The 21,928-nt window shown below is 32.2% G+C and overlaps 1 protein-coding gene and 1 long non-coding RNA gene across 3 annotated transcripts; one reads left to right on the plus strand and one right to left on the minus strand.

Annotated features, from left to right (window-relative positions):
• Positions 1–805: 805 nt before the first annotated feature.
• Positions 806–12,921, minus strand: LOC140828832 (uncharacterized). 2 transcript variants are annotated; one of them, XM_073191671.1, is made up of 12 exons: positions 12,656–12,920; positions 11,285–11,403; positions 11,010–11,116; positions 10,711–10,798; positions 8,360–9,389; positions 8,139–8,193; positions 7,988–8,069; positions 6,421–6,501; positions 3,766–3,870; positions 3,634–3,683; positions 3,039–3,150; positions 806–1,092 (listed from the first exon to the last, which is right to left on the minus strand). In XM_073191671.1, exons 1-12 carry the CDS (start codon positions 12,828–12,830, stop codon positions 1,012–1,014), a joined length of 2,085 nt encoding a protein of 694 aa, XP_073047772.1. In that variant the 5' UTR covers positions 12,831–12,920; the 3' UTR covers positions 806–1,011. The 2 variants fall into 2 exon arrangements, with proteins under 2 accessions (XP_073047772.1, XP_073047771.1); XM_073191670.1 differs by having other exon boundaries at positions 11,010–11,403; positions 12,656–12,921.
• A 1,928-nt stretch (positions 12,922–14,849) lies between these two features.
• LOC140829866 (uncharacterized) lies at positions 14,850–16,217 on the plus strand. Its single transcript, XR_012117570.1, has 2 exons — positions 14,850–15,967; positions 16,068–16,217. It is a non-coding gene; the product is annotated as an uncharacterized lncRNA (long non-coding RNA).
• The last annotated feature ends 5,711 nt before the right edge of the window (positions 16,218–21,928 follow it).

Consider the following 21,928-nt stretch of genomic DNA (forward strand, 5'->3'; position numbering starts at 1 on the left):
AGTTGTAAATGGATTTTAGGAATTATGTATATTCACACATTTCTCATAATTGAGATTGAAAACTTAGATATCTCATCCTTATACATACGTAAATAATATTTTTTCCACTTAAAAAATCGTATATTTACGTCCTAAAATCACTAAATACCCGCGATTAATTGTTTAATGATATATTAATTTGACATAATTCTAATATATGGAGTAATATGTTGGTAACACACGATTAATTTATTTTTCTTGTGTGGAATAAAGTTATGGTGATGGTGGTTGGGCAGCGAAATGAGGGTAACGCTAACGTTTGGAAGGTCGAAGAGAAGTGGAGAGTGGACCCAAAACGTAGTTAAATCCAAACTGTACTGCTAGAATAAGTTACATATATATATATATATAGACACACACACACACACAAAGGGTTGGCACAAATTAAAATTTTCCAACATTTTCTACTTTTCTTACATTATTTTTGAAGGAGAAGCGCAGTAACGTATACAATTCACATTTGACGTCATATTTTCTTTAATTTTCCACGATTGGTCGTGGAAAGCCGAAAAGTCTAGAGTATTTTGCATGCATGGACACAACACGTAAAAAACATCTCTCTGGTTTTCACCATTTTCCCAACTGATTACGTCCAAAGTGTGATTGAAACACATATATGATAGATACTCTAATCTCTAAGTATTTTATAATCCATGATTTTTCTAACATGTACATACCCTAGACAGTGTTACGAAGCTCTGAATGCAGTCATGACATAACAGATCACACTTTCGTAGCATCTACCGAACTCCATGACCAGAAAACAAAATCAAGTGGAAGCCATTTACATCTCGATTCTTAGGACTATAAAGATTTACAACTGTGAGATACAAAAGTAAAGTTGTGTAGCTGAAAAATGTGGTTTCTATCTACATGAAAAAACGTCATGATGGTGTTAAGCTTGGCTTACATTGCTACGAGATCAACAAACGATAACAGCATTCACAGAAGTTCCTTGCGCAGAACAAGTAATCACATCACAATGCATTTGGCTTTTGATTTTGATTCCTGCTTCGAAGAAGAGGTGGTATACTTACCACTACTTCGTGGTACCTGAAAATTTGTTAAGTTCGGAGCATGTGAGCGAGGTAATAAAGGTCAGAATTTTCTGTTGGATCAAATAGAACAGTCGAATTGCTTCCCATGCGGTTGCTTCTTCAAAAATATGTGTAGGGACATGCACTTATTATACGTTTTGAGAAATGTAACTGCAGTAGTTTGCATCCAACAGAGAATTACACAACAAAGTAACATCTGGTGACACAACTAACGTCCACGAGGGAGAAAAAAGAGGAAAAATAACTGCAGAAATGCTAAACAAGAGTATACAAGCACCAGCTCATTTCTTTTGCTGTTGTTCACATTAAGTATTCCATTAACGGATCAGAACCTGTTCAGGACTATAACGACAAGAGGCACTAGAAGGAAAATCCAACAATGCTTTCATGTACTTCAAGTTCACAAAACTCAATAAGGTGCTCTGCAAACATATATTATGAAGTGCTCTTTTCCAAAACCGAAGTTGAAGAGTTTCATAATATGTTGTAAAAGTTGAAAAACCATTTTTTAAGGCTTTCCCAGAAGCACCGAGAGCTCTATATTATATTTTTTAACGTCAGAATTTCTTACTTTGAAATTGAAATAGCCTTCAGGAGTCCCACCTAAACATCAATGACCACTTTCGCGCTCACTTTTCTCGAAGTCAAGGACTTCTTAATTTGAAGTGTCTAACCAAACATGTGAACAAGATTGAGCACATTCTCGGCATCTGAATAAGAATTAACTCCTTTCATCATCTCCTTCACAAACTGTTAGATGCGTAAAAACTAATCCTTAATTGGTTGTAAGGGGGAAGGCTCTAGTTAGTTCACTCTTTCAGCAAGGTCACAAGTACTTCTAAGTTCTAAAACAAAATGTTGTCGAAGTTAAAAGGTCCATGAAAATCAAATTCCGCTCTAGGTGCTCTATCCACATAGTCATGGCGAAGGTTTGTACACAATTTGAACAGCAAGAGTTTAAATGGGGGAAAGTGGTTCAAAATTTATCACCTCATATTGGTCGAGGGCCAAAAGCGTATTAAGTTTGCAAGGCATGGTTAGCTCGTACAACCAATCGGAGGCTAAACCAAGTCCACAAAAGTCACTTTTGGTCCATACAATACAACTTCACAATATTATGAGCATTAACCAACATCTCCTCGAAGTGTTTGCAATTACTAAAAAAAATGATTATTCATTTCTCAGAAATCAGTTTGGTGTTTTTTAACCGCAAATTTTGCTTTTGATTATGCTCAATTTAATAAAAATCTCAAAGCCAGTCTCATGCTGATTTTGTTTCTTCAAAGCTGAATATAATATTTTGATAAATAAATGAAAATTCTTTTAGACACTCTTATTCACAATATTTTTGTCTAATTTAAAATTAAACTTTACACTCGTTCAATAAATGAAGAGAGACGTATTCTCTAACAAGGATATTTTTGTTATTTTATTTAAAAATAATCACTTATTTATCAAAAACTCTACTTTAAAAAATTTCAATTTTTCATTTTTATTTCAAATACTATCCACTTCTAATTTTTTTTCCACATTTTCATAATACATAAATTTAATCACTTCAACAAAAACATATATTTTGCAAACACTCCCTTGACTTGATAAACCAATAAAGAGTAAGCTAGTACAAGTTACACGGGCTTAAGCAGGTCAAGGCCCGTGACATCGGTCCCCTTACAAATTAACTTCATAACATTAAGAGATTTAGTTAACACTTGTTAAATAAAATAGAAATATCATCCAGTGATACAAAAAAAACCCACATCATTACATTATATTTGGTGTAATATACACTGAGTTATCCTACCTCAAACGTTGTTTTTAACAGCAATGGTAAAACCAGTTAGAAGAAAACATAAAGGACATGCACATTCATTAAATGGCACCTCAATGTAACTACACCAGATACGTAAGAAAGTGTACAAAGGGAAAACACAAAACTACCTGTGGACCAGTCACCATCCTTGAACTGCCACTTACAGCTGATTGCTGCACATTACGCTGTGGTTGCTCAAATTCTTGTTGCTGGAGAGCTATTGCCAACTGCAAATCAGAACTGCCAAAAACAGCATTCAAGTTTTTTACTTAAAATTATTCCCATGGCAAGAGGTTTCCCATTATCAGAAATTGAAATTTGGAAAATGACAGCTGAAATGGTGAATAAAAGATGTCCCCAGAGAATAAAAATCCATTACAGATCCACAGGAACATATGAATTGCTTCAAATCCATAAAAGAATAAATAAAGTATAGAATAACAAGATAGGTAGTAAATATGAATTGCTTTCACCCACAAACAAAGAGAAATTTAAAACCTTTTCCAGGAAAAGATACCGCAAACAGCAAACAATGATACACACTATCACAACAAATTTTAATAAAAGCAGATGTTAACCAAACACTGAAAACACGGGACTCGTTTTGACGAATATCAAACTTGGGATGGGATACAGGGTCACGGTCGAAAATGACATTTCATTTTTCATCACAAAACCAGATAATTTGAGGACAACATGTCGAAGATAAGTTAAGAGTAATACTTGAAACTTGAATGTTCTCGAGGGGTGCTGTCAACGCCGGCTAGATAGTCCTGGAAACCAAAACCTCAGAATTGATAGAGAAAGGAAAGAAGAGAAATAATAGGAAACAGAGATTATCGAAAAGTTCCATACTGCAGTAGTAGACATGGCATTCTGCTCATCCCATGTGCTGTTGGAATTGTCATCCACCTTGAATACATTAAAGTTTCCCGTCATAAATACCGTATCACCATTCACCTGATCATGGGAATCAAATTATGAGATGTGAAGCATGGATGAAATACCCAGTCTAAAAGAAAAGAAGGACGTCTACTCCTGTTCTTTAGACACAAGGAACACCATCCAACAAGCAAAGCATGATAATATCAACATACACGACAAGGTTTAGGCAAGGAAAGTAGGGAATAGAGAAACTATGTCCATTCAAGGTATATATGTCGCCATAAAAGCCCCTCCATGATTTGTGTTTCAGTTGTAATCATGAAAGAAATAGTAACTTGTTAGTTGGCTGTGGATCTCTAGCTACACAGTTTTGGGGAATGTCACATATGGGAGAGTCTCTACATACAGAAACTCTGAATTTTCATCTATGGAAAACTTATAGTTTAACTTTTTAAAAACTTTACTTTTGCATATCATCAAGGTGCTTAATACAGTTTACATGCTTCAGTATACAAATTTAAAACAATCTGAATAGCCAAAGTTTGAAGTTTGAAATCTTTTGATGATTTTGTTGTTGTTTCATCACCTAAAAATGTTAGAGAAGTGTCTCATGACTTCAACCAAGTGGGAAGCGTTATGCATTGGACAAGAGCTTTTGAGGAAATATGCTCACAAGGAAAAAATGTTAAGAGAAGTGTCTCATGACTTCAACCAAGTGGGAAGCGTTATGCATTGGACAAGAGCTTTTGAGGAAATATGTTCACAAGAAAATTTCTGCAAGATGTATTCTTAAAGTGGATTTGCAAAAAGCATATGATATTGTGGACTGACAATTCTTGAAAGAAGTGTTGATTCTATTTAACTTCCCTTCTCGGTTTGTGAGATGGATCATGGAGTGTGTCACAACGAACTCGTATTCTTTCATGCTCAACGAGCCTCATACAAGGTGACCCGTTATCCCTTTTTATGTTTACATTATGTATTGAGGTGTTATCGAGGTCTTTGAATCACATGTCTTCATCCCCATCTTTTGGGTTCCACTCGAGATGCGGTAAGCTGGGGATTACACACCTTGCATACACGAAGGGGATATTAGCATTGTTTCTATGATAATGGACTGCTTGAATCATTTTTGTAATATTGCGGGGTTGAGAGTGAATTTGATGAAGTCTTAACATATATATGGCCGGCATGGAAGATGGTGTGAGGGAGTCCATTTTGGATGTAGGCATGTTTTAGTGTTGGTCACCTTCAGTTTTGATACCTCAGTATTCCTCTCGCGTCTTGGAAGCTGCGCACCTTAGAATATAGCCTACTTGTGGATGCGATTGGGGCTAAAATTAGCTCTTGACCGAGACATTCACTATCATATGCCGGGAAACTATCATATGCCGGGAAGATCGAATTGAGTAGATTGAGTAGAATGCTTCCGGTTATCTATTCTATTTCTACCACTCCCTTCTAATGTCGTGGATAACAGTTACATGATTTGTAGGAAGTTTGTGTGGCCCTCGAAGGCCGAAGCACTTTTTTATCACGTGGAACATGTTTTGTAGACCAAAGGAAGATGGGGGCATGGGGCTTAAGAATTTATTTGCATGGAACAATGCTTTGATTGCAAAAACGTCATGGTCTCTTTTGATTAAAAAAATTCTGAGAATTCGTATGTTTTTCTACTAGACAACCCTCGGCTGAGAGTGCAGGGATGCTGCTGGAGAGTTGGTTCAGATGTCATGGTGGTCTTGCTCGAGCTTATGATTTCTAGGTTAAAAAAGAAGGGTGATAACCATGGAAACCTATCATTCGAAAACATTGCATACTCCCCAAGCATCATTTTGCCATGTGGTTGTTTGCACACGCTAAATTCCTAACTAAATATAAACAATGCTAAATCGAGAACAAGATGGGTGTAATTTGTAATAATAATGAGGAATCAGCAAATCATCTATTCTTAGCTAGTGACGTGTCGAAGAAAATATGGAATGACAACAAAGAATGGCTAGGCATGCGTAAAACCATGGGATCTGCAACATCGGTTCTGAAAGCTTTCTGTGGAGTCTATAGAGGTAATTTTGCATTGTCCAAGTTGAGATCATGAGATGTATTGCAGTGGCAGCATGTGTCTACAACATTTGGAATGCACCCTCTCGGATATTTTTGAAGAAGAAATGCTGTGTCCCGAGGATATAATTAGGAAAATCAAGATCCTTACTCTTCTATGTTTGCCAAGTCATCTGGATATAGGCACTTTATTGTATTATTATTTTTTATGTTGTGTGTGGACATGATCGCCTTTGCTTGTTTCTAGAACCGAGGTATGCCTCATGTAGTTGGTGTGGGTATCGTTGGTTCTATTGGTTTGATATTTGCTATCTCTTGGGAGTGTACTTGTACAAAACTCTTTTTACCTTATTTTAATGAATGTTATTCATTAAAAAAAGTAGTTTATACCTAAAGCGAAAATAAATATGAAACAAACAGCGTGGAGAACTCCGAAACACAACATGGTATACCTTCTATGATCTTGTCACATCTTAACAGAGGTATCCAGGCATTTCCTTCCACGATTGAATTAAAAATCACCCAATAATAAAAATAGAACGAATAATTTCCATGCTATCTCACCTCATTCAGCTTCTCCCATACCAAATCTGGCTGATTTATATAACCTTGATCTGTTGCTAAAATATACAATTCACCTTCATACTGCAACAAAGTCATAAGGTACAAAACAGACAACTTGCATCAAGAAACAAAACACAACTCATGCTGTAACACTAGCATTAAAATAACATAGTGGAAACCATATGGCGCATTTTGAAATCAGAATTGACAGAGTATTCATCCCCTAAAGCATTTGGAGACGTGAGAATATTATAGTAATTGATTCATATATTCGAATATTGTATTGATAGATAGATGAGCACTCATTTTATAGTCAATGGTATATTTATGATTTTTCCACGTTTAAGACATTTTGCTGTACCTAAAAAGATTTCAAGAAACATAATTGTGAATGAGGGCATAATAAAATTGTTACACTCCGCAAAACTAGCATGTAGTAGCTTTACAGCTTACTCATTGAACTTTCAGAAGAAATTTTTAATTTTAAAAATTAACATTTCGATTAATTATTAACACCAAGTATCAATAAAATGCATTTAGTTAACATTTAGGTTGTCATTACAGTTGAAAATATCAATTGGTATCATATTTTTTATTCATCATTTAAATACGATATCCATCACTCATTTCAAATGATGTGAATGTTTAAATTGTTTGAGAAGCTTCCAGTCTTCAACATCAATAATTTCTGTAAAATAAACAAATGTAGTAGAAAATTTAGATTAAAAAATCCATATAAGTGTAGGTTACAAACCCTATCACTCATTTCAAACGATGTTGGTTTTTAGATTAATTGACAAACTTCAACATAAATAATATCGGTGATATTACAATATAATTAAATTTATACAAAGAATTCCAATATATATAGAATAACAACCAACTCTTGTAGGAACTTCATTTTTTGTCACATGCAAAGGAACAATAGTCTTGAACATAAAATTAATGGTTCCACCATACTGTGACAATTTGACTAAAAAGAGAGAACTTGTGTTTCCAGCCATAAACATGAAAACCTATGAACAAATATACCACATTGATATTTTCTCATGTTGCAAAATGTTTCTCATCCAATCAGACTTTAGGAGAAAACGATTATGATTTTCTCCCGAAACTTGAACAATCAACAAGAATTAACAGGAAAAGTCATATTGATATATTATGGCAACTTGACTTCTTAAATTATGGAGCCTACACTTCTATAGTTTTTCAAATTCCTAGATGGGGCAAGAGTAAATTTCGTATCCATAATCTTTCGTCCCGTGTTGAAAACCCTGGACCTAGTGATGTAGGCATGTCATCAACCGCCAAATGAAAAAGGGTAATTTTATCATTATCCAAACCGATACATTTTATCATTATCCAACACGATACATCAACCCCAGAAAAGTGAGCATCTTCCACGCACAGTTATACTAATATGATGAGTATCTCAATCAATAAAAAAATAGTTGCTAACACACAGTATAAACTTAGTCAACATGTTGCAACAGATTATTTGGGGATCAAGAAAACCGTAGCTAGTGGAAACAGATATAGCTGTACAATCTAACTGCTGCATTCTAACCTTGAACATAGTGTTGAAATGATTATTTCTGAAAAACACGCAAAGCTCACGTTCCTTCACTTTGTCTTGTAAGCATAATAGGCTGCAGAAGAGAACCAAAAATCAGAAACTAATCTTCTAAACTATGGGGCAACACAGCAAACAAACATACCCATATTTAGTCAACTGACTGGCGCTGTTCTTCATAAACTTCTGGATCAGTTCCCCTAATGAATCAATCAAAAACGACAAGATGGATTAACAAAGACATCCTACATCTTTAAGAATTAAAATAATTAAACAAGAATGACAGTGTCACTTTTTCCAGTGGAACAAATAAACCAGGTTGAACACTACTTAATCGATGTTTTCATTCAGTTGGGGCAGTTTCACCTTGTCTTATAGATATTCTGTCTTTGCTGTTAAGGTCACTGTCATCCAAACCATTTTTATCCAATTGCTCCGCAAGAACCACTTCACCTTCATAAACAGGTTCTCGATTTTCATAAACAACAATTTCTGGCTTCAATATGCATTCTTCACCTTCATAAATGGGTTCACCACCGTCGACACTTGGAATAAATACATTAGGCTCATCCCCGCCATGCAAAATGCCGCAAGATGAATCCATAACAATGGTGGTGGTCAACACGCTAGAAGAATCTCCTGCTTTAAAACCATTTTGATTCTCTCTCAGTTCCTCTGAGCCAGCAGTGGAAGTGAACTCACTCTGAGCATGCTCACTCCTGGATTTATCTCGAAAGCTATCAGAGACAGACGGAGGATCTTGTTTAAATGAAACAGAATGAACATTTTCATTCTCAGCTCCAGAACCAGTGTTTTCAGCCACATTTTCATAATGTCTAGTAGATTCTTCAAGAGTAGGTTGGGTACAGAAGTTTTGCGGATAAGCATTTGAGATTGAACAATCAGTTTCCAATGAAACTGCTTCAGGGTGTTTTAGATCTACAATGTCATTGTTCAGAATGCTGATATTATCTGACATTGATGTCCCTGTCTTTACAACACCAGTAACATTTTTCTCCAATGCTTCTGAATGTGTTGCCAGTTCAGATTTATCAATTTGTACAATATCAGGGAAATTTACACCAGTAACACCACCACCAACGGGTGGATATGAACTTTCGGCCTCTGACAACTTGAGGACTCTGAGGAGCTCTGCTTCTTCCTCAATGTCTCCTTTTTTTGATCTATGAGGAGAATTATCAAAGGATTGGCCTCGGGAAAGACAAGGTGAAGGCACTCCAAGAGTTGCAGTGGTTGCAGCCACAAAATCAACACTAACACCTTCTTGATTCCTTTTCTCATCATTCTTCTCCAAAATTTGTGTGTCTAACGAAACAAGCTCACCCATGAGAGAGTTATATGATTTTGAACCAATAGCATCAGCAGTTTCATGGTACTGAAACACATCAACAGAAGAAACCAACATTAAAATATAAGCACGGTGTGCCTGAGATTTTGAAGCACGGTATAAGCACAGCCAGATGCCATTACACCATACCAGGAGAGATTACTAAGTTTCAGCATCGGACTAACATCATTTTGACCCAAAAGATATCCAAAAACCAAAGAACCACACCTCTCACTACTTTTATACTCCACCTTAATTCTAACGAAAATATCACCAATACATTTTCTGCTGAAACTGTGTTCTTGACATTTGAAGACCTTGAATCAATAATCAGATTCACATGTACTCTATCATCCGCCAATTAATACAATTTTGGCATCCGATAAATATTTAACTTCCAAACAAAAAATGGTTGCAAGAACTGTGTATTCATGCGAACCAAATATCAAAATATTTCAGTCACTTATTCAAACCACCTGACATTCTAGTTTAGTTGACAAGGTTGACTTTTAGTGCATAATATATGTTTTCCTTTGCCAATCACTTTATTAAAGGAAAGAATGTTTGAGATATAACGTGTTTGAATAGAATAATTAGCTTGGCAAGAAAACTAAGTTTTAACAAACAAGAAACACTGTAAAAATACAAATGGTCGAACAACTCGGCCACGTTCTTTCTTTGCTACACCTACGTATTTTCAGATCCCAATATTCCCTGGTATGACGTCATTGATTTTTTAGGTCTCTGGATGGGGGACAACATCGTTGCATATTACTCGTTTTACCGTTCAACTCGGCCTGGCAGAAAAATCAAGTTTTTCGTGTTTGGCTTTCTGAGCTATGCATCATTCATTTGAGCTAATTTAGATTCATATACCTACATTCGGATATAACACCTCAAACATTTTAATTTCATACCATTAAAGGGAAAGCTTTTGGGATTGAACACGAGTCAACTCAATCATGCAACAAAATGAAATAGCACAGAATTTTTCAAATATCCATTAATTTTGGCATCACTTAAAACAATAATTAATTAATATAACCATAAAATTTCATGTCTGAGTCCCAAGTCGTCCTTTGCCAATTACAATACCCCTCGACATTGCATCTCTGTGATGCAATTACGCAAAGTATGTTGGCACCTAAACTAATACAATGAATCTTCACACTATATCACCTTTGGAATGAGAGAAATCACCCAATACAAAACCCAAGATTTTAAAGCAGAGGCTCCACTCAAAGCATAGTTTGCATTCAAACATGGTAGATCATTAAAACACATTACTCTCAGACTAGTTTTATGGAAGTATTTAATACTGAAAAGTTAAATATCACTGCTGTTGATTGGTGTGGCACAAGATGCATACCTGTGGATCAACAATCCATCCATGATAGAGTGGAATATCCAACAAATCAAATATTGCACACTCTCGGGTAAACTCAAAATCATCAATTCTGCAAAATACAACATTTGCCTGTCAAATTTACAATGATAAACAAAGGATACTCTCGTTCAAAATCAAAATAGATAAGAAAATAGTATTTTTCTTTCAATATTATGCATATTAAATGGGTGCACCAGGACCACCGCCAACATAACCTCTAGCATATAATAGTGGAATGTAATCTTTGACGAATAATAAAAAGATAATAAGAACTATTCTACCTCCTAAATTTTATATTCACATCAATTCCAGTTGTCAGTCTAGGAAGTAAATCAATTGCATCTGCAATGTTCTGTTGTTGATTTTCAACATAGCCAGTATCTTTGTTCTGCCGAACAGTTAGCAAGGTCAAACCAATCAAATTCAGAAAGGAAAACCTAGAAAAAAGATCGCTTAAGTTTTGTAAAGCTATGTAAACATAATCAAAAGAATAATATGCATACAATTTGTCAATGTTAATAAATGGATAAGCTAAGAATGCACCAAATGTGATTACTTCAATGTTACAGTTTGAATCAATCAACCGCTCAGCAACAAGTGAAAGCAATTTCTCCTGTGAAACCTCAGGAATATCTGGACTCAAATTTAGGCTGTTCTTCAGGGAAAGAACGTTACCTATTGTAACAGAAAACATCAAATTAATAGGACAGAAACTACAAACAAAAACAAAATTCGGGTATTTAATAAGAATACCATTGCATACACTCAAACAGTACAAATTTTAGGCAGTTTGTTCATAAATTAGACAATTAAGATGTCAAATACAACACTATAAACAATTATCATCCAACAGGTAAGAATCTGTTCTTGATCCAAAGTCATGAAAACATGACATGCCAACATAAAATAAACTAAAATAATCCATTCTGGCAGTAACGATTCACCATCTTTGAACAATTATTAAGGACCGAGAAAAAAAGCAGAAAGTACTAATAATGTGCCAAGTAACTCGTAGTTGAACAAATAGGTTGATAAAACAAACGGAAGAGTTTTTTCACAAAAATTCCCTCAGAGACAAATGAGGTTCAACAAGATCTAACCCCACTCCTTAATTTCCAACTACTGGACTTTAATCCAAACTAGACCGAAAAAATTCAATGTCCAAATAACTCACTAAACTTCCTAAGTGCCAAGTCATGCCTAATGGGAGCACACAATTGGCCCAGTATAGATCGTGATGACATGCTTTGAATATGTAAAACAAGAGTCACCAATAGCAAGTACCAAATTGAAATAAATCAAAGATTCGATTTGCAATTAGTGTCATGAAAACAGAAATTAGTAAATCAACAATTCAAAACATGATACAAAGTCTTTCCTCGAAAATAACCAAAAATTTGATACGTGCGAAGCATACAACCATAATTCACGATCTCAGAAATGCTTGCTTGTCAAGTCGTGAGAACAATTCGTTCATACTCAGACTAGTGCCAACTGCCAAGACAATTCCAAGGTGCTACCAACATTCACACATGATGAGCCACGTGATAAAATATAAAATAAAAAGTCACGGTCTAACAGTTTTATGTTAAAATTAAATACCCAACCCAGTCACTCTCTTAACTCAAAAAAACTATCGAGTTCTGGGGTGCAATTAAGCTTCTTTTGCAACTACTTTCCATTTCTTACTCTTTGCCCAAACGTCACCAATTCATACCACACCTCTAAAACTAACTGATATTCGCAAGTATTCCCTCGAATGGAGAGTGGGGTCAATAAAATTTAACTCACAGTTCCATTAAATTTCCGATTTCTAGCATTTCTCCTCCAAGCAAAGGATCAAAATCTTCCTGAACCATAAAAAAACACAGATATTCTGACGCATACATAAACCGCAATTATTACAAATTCCTATGGATGAAATTACAGATAGCGAGGAGAGGACAAGGGCCATTGTCGTTCTGGAGAATGATCGGAGTCGTTCGTCCTAAGAATTGTACGACTTTAGTTCGGTGCACCATCTCTTTTTCGTGTTCTTCCCTCTTTGCCTCGTCATCAGGCAGCGGCTGAGCCACGGCGGAGCTCGAAGAAGAAGAATCCATTTATTTTCCAGGAAACAATTTTGTAATTACCGATTTTGGTTTGATCGATTACATTTTTTTTTCCCGATTTCTACTAAGTCAAAAAAGCAGAAGGTGAGGAGGTGAATTCATAATTAACAACAATATATAATAATTTAGATTAAAAATTAATTATTAATTAAATCATTCAAGGATAGACTAAAAGTATTTTGTGAGACGATTCGTATTTTATGATATATATATCTTATTTGGATAATCCATGAAAATTTTTTTGAAACGATCTCACAGGTCGTATTTTGTGAGACATATTTTATTTGGATAATCTATGAAAAAATATTATTTTTTATGCTAAGAATATTATTTTTTATTTTGAATATCGGTATGATTGGATATTCGTGAGACCATCTCACAGGAGACCTACTCAACGTATTATACGTATATTCAAAAATTTTACATATAAATTTGACAAAAAAAATAAGAAAAACAAACTTTATTAAAGTTTGTAAGAATATTGAATAAAGTTGGCAATTTTTTATTATCATTTTGTCTTTGAATATGTCAAACTTATCATGATAATTACACTGAATTAAAAAAATTAGTAAGATTCTCTAACAATAACAATTATAATAATAGTAATAATAATAATAATAATAATAATAATAATAATAATAATAATAATAATAATAATAATAATGTTGATTATAATAAAGGCAGATATCACGTAATCTAAAGTTATTTAAAAAATACCCAAATTTTACATGAAAAAAATATATATATTTATTTATCTGAGTCTTAAATCAGATAATTTAATATTCTTTTAAAATTTAAAGTATTGTTATCATTATTCAACGATGATATCAATATCATGTCGTATTCTATTACAAATTTACAAGTGTGACGCTCAATAAATTAAAGGATTAGTTGGGTTAATTTTAAAATATCCAACACGCTAAGAAACTAAATATTTTTTTTGTCGTTTTTTTTAATAATTAAGTAAAATAACTCGAAAGATAGGATAATGAAATATTCTTGATAAATAAATAATAAATCAATATATACAAATAATTTAATATTTTATAAATCTAATCATTGTAAAAATTGAGTTCAGTGTTTAATAAAATAAATATTATAAGCAACTAATATTTCATTATTAGCAGCAAATTAAACAATGCCATTATGAAATGAATGTAGATAGATTGACTAAATTTGGATATAAATTTTTTATTTTGAGCTTTCTATATTGTTCATATTTATGTTAAAATCACAGTGACATTGACAATGCATGCCCAAAAAACAAAGAATATAAGAGAGAATTTTAGAAAATATAAATTTGTGATATTATATTTTTTTGCCTAATTTTTATTTTAATTCAAACATTAATTAGTGTGACAAGATCTCAGGTGTAAACATCCGATACTGCAAAAGTTTGGAGTTCAATATTAAAATAAAACGACATAATCATCAAATATTTTTTTATTCAAAAAATATATATAAATGAAAACAATTATTTATATAATATATATAATCTTAGAAAGTTTTATTAATGTCGGTTTGGCATACTTTGGAAACAGAAAATGAAAGGGAAAACAACAATTTGTTTAATAGTGATAAAATAATTGAACTTGGAACATAGTCATCTTCATTGTTGCATAAATTTTCTGAAACAATGGCCTACAAGATAAATAGTGTATGATGGTTAACAAGATTTTATTTGTTTTGATGTTGTATAAAGATGAAACACAAATGAAATGCACCATGAAGGACATGGCTCTGCCAATTCATGATACATTTATTGATAACAAAGGGTCATGCCAAACCCGAGACCCGTTCGCCTTACAGTAGACCCGTCTTGTGAATTCGACTGGTCCAATCAGAGTTTGACCCATTAGATCAACCAAAACAATTTTTTTACAAAAAAATTAGAATTAATTAATCATTAAAGTTCTTTTTCATTTTTATAATAATAATTTTTATTCTTTTGTGATTTTGCATAATTTTGATTTGGAGCCGTAAGTCAATGTTCCCTGATGCCTTCTCAACATTTAAATGTAATATTCAACAAAAATAATAATACTACGCTAATATAATGATTTCATTTGTTTTTGGTGTTTTGTTTTGAGGTATGAGATGTGTGAGCTTTTTCTTTTAAAAAATGATAGACAACTACGACCCTCATTTAATTTTAAACTGATTTTATCAAATTTTGATTTGGATCTAGAGTATAATGTTGTCATACTGTATTTTTTTATTTAAGCTTCCGAAATAAGGTTGGTAATCTTTACTTCTTATTTTCGGTGATATACTGTTATAACTGAGGTATATATTTAGCTAATCAATGCTAATGGTTATATTGTATGTAAGGTGCACATTTTTTCAAGACGAAGGTTCCTTCTTACAAAGAGGTATTGTATCTGTAAGTTTTCCTTCTTTTGCTTTCACTTTGGTGTTTTACTTTGTGTATATTGTTTGAAATGTGTAGCACACGGCATCCGTGTATCATTTGGTACACGATTTTCGTGTTACTTCCCAACGTTGTTTTCGCTTCTGACATTCTCATGGTGTAACAAAATAATGTATGATATTATGATGATATAATATTTGAGACTTATTGTATTTTACATTTTATAAAAAAAAATTATGTATTTTGAATTAAAAAAAATGATTTGTATGAGACTAACCTCTCATCTCAAATTTTATTCATGTTTTCACAATAGTTTATCCAATTATAACATGTTATCATCTTCTGCCATCAATTTTCTTCAATGTATATCGATGTAATGCTGGTATATTCATATTTTTGGTAAATCTGTTATTGCATTTCTTGAATTATTGAAACTTAAACATGTCATAAATAAACGTTTCTAAAATCCTTAAATGGAAAAATTAAAGTAAGGTTCTTCAAAAAATTATCTAAAAATAATATTTATTTGAAGAAACAACGATTGAAATCAAAGATTTTTTCCATTTAAGGATTTTAGAAACGTTTATTTATTTACCGTGTATTTAGCGAAATCTTTGAAGTAGTTTACATTTTGTTTTGTCATTACATTTTGTTTTATCATTGCATATTTTAGAAATTTTGTTCTGTTTCTGGATCTTTTACCAAATGGTCAACCTCCCCAAATGGAGTGGTCTATTGCCCAAGCCAGAACTTACAGGTACTCCAAGATCTTATTCATGAGTTTGAAAGAAACCAGCAAATGAATATGCAATGCATCAAATATTTATCAAGAACTACACTTGAAACGGTGTTCACAGGTGGAACCTGACATCAAATGCAGCTAGGCCAAACCCTTCGGGTTCTTTCCATTACGAGAAAATAAACGTTTCTAAAATGTTTATTTATTTACGGTGTATTTAGCGAAATCTTTGCAGTAGTTTACATTTGGTTCTGTCATATCGATTTTTATAGCACGCTTTAATGGATTGTTTTATTTATTTTGTATGTTTAGGTTGAACTATAGTATGAAATGAATATTTTTTTATTACGTTTGACCATAAACAGTTTAACTTATGCATAAAATGCTCAAGGATATCTACAACTTGAATATTTTTTTCAATTTATTTGGTGAATGTAGAAGACAAATTTTAGGTTTTTATATTCAATAAATTTTAGTTTAATGATATTCTCATATTTTTTAGACATTTTTTGACTATTTGTTTATTTCTTTTAAATTGAAATTTATCATTATTTCACAAGATATGATATTACTGCTTCAAAATAATATTTTTTTTAAAATCAACATATATATCATATGAGGTAACAAATTGAATTTTGCATATTTATTTAAGCTTTGTAATCCCTTGCTTTTCATGGACCAAGAACACATTTTTTTACTGTGATGGTTTTGTAAAATCACGAAAGTTTAATATATTAACGTCATATATTCATGACACACGCAACGCGTGTGCTTCGGTTGCTAGTATATATAATCTTAGAAAGTTTTATTAATGTCGGTTTGGCATACTTTGGAAACAGAAAATGAAAGGGAAAACAACAATTTGTTTAATAGTGATAAAATAATTGAACTTGGAACATAGTCATCTTCATTGTTGCATAAATTTTCTGAAACAATGGCCTACAAGATAAATAGTGTATGATGGTTAACAAGATTTTATTTGTTTTGATGTTGTATAAAGATGAAACACAAATGAAATGCACCATGAAGGACATGGATCTGCCAATTCATGATACATTTATTGATAACAAAGGGTCATGCCAAACCCGAGACCCGTTCGCCTTACAGTAGACCCGTCTTGTGAATTCGACTGGTCCAATCAGAGTTTGACCCATTAGATCAACCAAAACATTTTTTTTACAAAAAAATTAGAATTAATTAATCATTAAAGTTCTTTTTCATTTTTATAATAATAATATATAAGAAAAAAAAATTTATTACAATTTAAAATCTATCAATTTTTATTCAATTAATAAGTAATAAAAAAATGTGTAATTATATATTTTTATATGAATAAAGTATTTAATATTCAATATAAAAATTATTTATTATTATTATTATATATAAATATAATATAATTGTGGGACAAGTTCGGTTAAATCCGGGATCTTAAAGTTTGCTTACGTCCGCCCAAATGCGCATAGAGGTTTGTTGAGTTAATCGTGTATGATTGATAGTAGTACTGGTGTGGATGACCTATTGAGAAGTTCTCGTGTGTCAAACTGCTGATGTTACACTGCTTGATTTGATTGGCTAAGTGGGCTGTAAAAGAGTGATGTTAAATCTTAATATGTAATAATGTCTCTACTTGGTATATGGATGATGATAGGAAAATAGTAAGACTAGTCTTTAAGGGATATGAGACAACATCAATAGATAGACACACACCTACTCGAACTCATGAGCCTAACATCCCGACTCATTAACACTCAAGTAGGTGAACTTGGATATGCCACGAGTATAAATAAATAAAATTGAACTTTGACGAACAACAATAACTTTTGGTCAAGTGGTAAGCGTTTGACCCTAATAATTTGTTGGGATCATATTAGAGTTTAAAGGGGGTGTATAAACTATTTTAGAGTTTTCAAAAATTTTGAGCTTTTCTTAACCGTTTTTAAGCTGTTAATAAAATATTATCTAACGGCTAGCTTGATGGACCACTGAAAAGTGAATAAATGCGGAAATGACCTGACTTGACTAATGATAAACTATATAATGCAATTGGTAGTTAACAAGAAATGACTTGGAAAAAATAAGCAAGAATACAAAGTGTGTAATGAAATGAGACAAATATTTTATGAAAGTTCAGAGATAACACTCAAACGTCGCTCTTTATTCTAGTTAGAAAGAATTTCACTAAAAAACTTTTGTTTTATAATGTCTTGTAGTAAATCACTTCAATTATGACTTATCACTACTTAAACTAAAACTCTTAGTAATCATTTTATTAGATTTGGATGTTTAAGAACCATCAATTCACCAGAAAACAATACAAAATATCTTAATAGTCAGCTTGACAGCTTGAGTTGATAATGTAGAATATATTGATCCTTGAAAGATCTTATATATTCTGCTATGTGTGTGAGTGTGCTCGAAAATCTTGGAAATATGCAGGCTTCAGAAAATAATCGAACAATGCGGTAGTTTGGTAGTCTCTTTTCTTTGAAATATATATATATATATATATATATATATATATATATATATATATATATATATATATATTTTGAAAAGCTCCAATGAATGAATTTGATTTTCAACGATAATTTTTATTGTTACCTGACAAAATGGACACGTCGCTTTCAATCGTCGTACCTATTATTAAATATTCATTTAAATTTCTTTTTACTTTTGCGATTTTAAGCTACTTTCTTTTCAAAACACTAATGGACCATGGACAAAATGCTAAAAGTTTTGGTACATTGAATTTACCATTACGAAAAAACTGAAAATATTGATATTTTCGGTATAATGAAAATTTCAGTACTATATGATAACAATATCAAAATTTTCGGTATAATATCAGTATAAAATTATGAAAAATTCGGTATATATATATATATAACAAAATACCGAAAAAATATTTATATATTAAAAAATATAATACTTAAGTAATTAAATTATAAATAAAATAAGAAAACTAATGTCAAATATTTGGCATGAACGATATATATTGATAATGTAATGACATCTCGGTAAACATCAAATATTTTGTATAATTGGTATGTTACTGTAACAAAATGAAGGTACACTACAGGTGAGCATAGTTTGGTTAAAATCGAAATAACCAATCGGACAGAAAAATTTGGATTAAATATTTCGGTTTTATCAGTCTTTCGGCCGATTAAGATTTCAAAATTAAATTCGGTTTTTCGGTTCAGTTTACGGTTTTGATCTCTAGAAAACCAAAATAACCGAACATGTCATATTATATTTAACTATAGGGCTTTTTGTATAATGAGTCCAATATTGATTACTGACTAATATTCTCGTTTGGGAGTTAGGGTTGAATTTAGTCATCACTCATCACTAGTCATCACTCATCACTACACGTTCATACTTCTATAATCCGTTTTCTTTCCTTCCTCATATGAATTCGCGCAACTCCATTCTCTGCTTCAAATTTCAATCTTCATAGCCCAGGGTACTTGAATAACTTATTACTTTGTTTTTCTTTTGGATGATTCATTAATCATTCTTTTATTTTATTGGGTTGTTCTCTTCCAAGTTCTCGATTTTGTTTCCTAAATTGTTAAGTCATAAATATATTGTAATCATATATGTTCTACTCATATATTGTCATTGTTTTTTTTTATATGTGTTGCATCCATCAAGCATCAACTGATGTATACTTTTATTTATTAACAAAATATTATAAAACTATATATAATTGACCATATAAAACGAACTGTATTACAAAAAAAATAAATTGAACCGTAATAAAATATTTTGGTTTTTGACCAGATATATTCAAAACTGAAAACCGAAAAACTGAATCGTTGTAGAGAAAAATCGGACCGAACCGACCGACGCCCACAATACAGTACACCGAAATTTCGGTATGGTATCAATAAAATTGTTGGTACGTTATACTGTATGGCCAAAATATTTTGGTATACCATACTGAACCATCTCTATTTATGTAGCATTTTACATCACCAATTTAGCTTTCGTTATTGCTATTATTTTATAGGAAAAATGTCTTTTAAAATGTAACGATCAAAATTCATTTAATTCAATTAAAAATATAATAACAGGTTTCACCGCACAAATATATGAATTTTTTTTATGTTCTTTTAACCATGAAATTTAAAAACACATTTTCCGAAAATTTCATACTGGTTTTTGGAAATAAAACCATGAAGATGTTATAAAAATCTCTCACAAAATTTATTTTTCTGAAATCTGTTTTGATACGAGGAATAACTTACTTTTGAACATCTTATAAAGTACTCTTATACTTAATTAGCTATTATAGGGGTTCGCAAAAAAAAAATCTCTTATTTTTAAAATTATACAAGAGTTATATAAGACTAAATTTTTTATTATCAATATGAACAATGTTGGATGATATGAATATTTTTAGATTTATTTGTTATCTTCATATTTGAAATTTAGTTTTATCTTATCAACTAGATTAGATTTATTTATTTTAACAAATTATTTGTTCCTATATTTTTGTATTATTCTATTTTTGTAATCCATCTATAAAATGTATGCATAAGATGAAATAAATTCATTCTATTTTGACCTAATTACTTTCACATCGTATCAATATCAGGTCAACAATATCCTATATCATTTCCTTATTCAATTCAAAACATTTCCATCATTTCTCCATCATGGCCGACAAAAAACCATCTCCAAACTCTTCAGCTCTTATCAAAACCAATCTTCACGCTATTCATCACTTTGACAATCTTTCAATTATCCTTTTTACTCCTTTATTTACTGGAGACAATTATGGTTCATGGAGTCGTGTGATAACGATTGAACTTCGTGCTAAAAACAAGTATGACTTTGTTGATGGATCTCTTACAATACCAAAAGAAAAGGATGATATCTCCAACTAGGAGCGGTGTAACGACTTAGTTTGGAGTTGGATTATTAACTCTGTTTCACCATAGATACATTCTTTTACACTGAAACTGCAGCTCACTGGACGAATCTTAAGGATCATTTTCTCAATAAAATGCTCCTAAGATCTATCGATTGAAACAATCAATCTCAACTCTCAAACAAGATCGTATATCTGTTTTCCTATATTTCACACAACTCAAATATTTGTGGGACATGGTTCCATTATTTTTATTACTTCATGTATCTGCGGCAATGATAAAAACATCATCGATCAACAATATCAAGATCCTGCCATGGAGTTTTTTCAAGGAAAGCATGATCGTTTTCAGCGGTTCGAAGTCAGATTCTCCTAATGGAGCCTTTTCATTTAATTCAATGTATCTATAATTTGGTGTGCCAAGAAGAAAAACAACATGAGATTAATATTCTTACCACTCCTAATTTTGATTCATCAACACTTCAAGCATATAAGCCACTTTCTCGATCTTCAAGAAACTCCAACACCATTTATGTGAGCATTGCAACAATCATGGTCATATTCTTACTACATGCTATCAGATTCATGGCTTTCCGGAGACGCAAGTTAAGAGACCAGAGACCCCCTCCAACTTTGCAGATACGTAGATGAAGAAAACAGAGCCGCCTTCCACTAGCTTTGCTAGCCAATTAACACATGAACAACACGATAAACTTGCACTTCTTGCCAAGGAAGAATCTGGTGGATCATCTGTCCATTTTGCATGTACATCTCTCATTTATTTACCCTCTTGTTGGATTATTGATTCACGCGCCTCTAATCATATATGTTCATCTCTTCTTCTTTTTCTTCATATTGTAAGGTCAATAAAAGTTCATCGATTCAATTACCTTATGGTTCTCAAGAGCCTCTGACCCACATAGACATTGTTACTTGTTAATCTTCACTAACTCTCATGCATGCTTTCCACATTCGATCATTTAAATTCAACTTACTCTCTATCTCATAAATACCTAAGTCAACAAATTGTGATGCATTTTTTCTTCTTCTGTATGTATATTTCAAAACCGATCAACAACGAAGATGATTGGTCGTGGTAG

The sequence above is a fragment of the Primulina eburnea genome, chromosome 4 (assembly GCF_022965805.1).
Source record: "Primulina eburnea isolate SZY01 chromosome 4, ASM2296580v1, whole genome shotgun sequence".
Taxonomy (NCBI): Eukaryota; Viridiplantae; Streptophyta; class Magnoliopsida; order Lamiales; family Gesneriaceae; genus Primulina; species Primulina eburnea.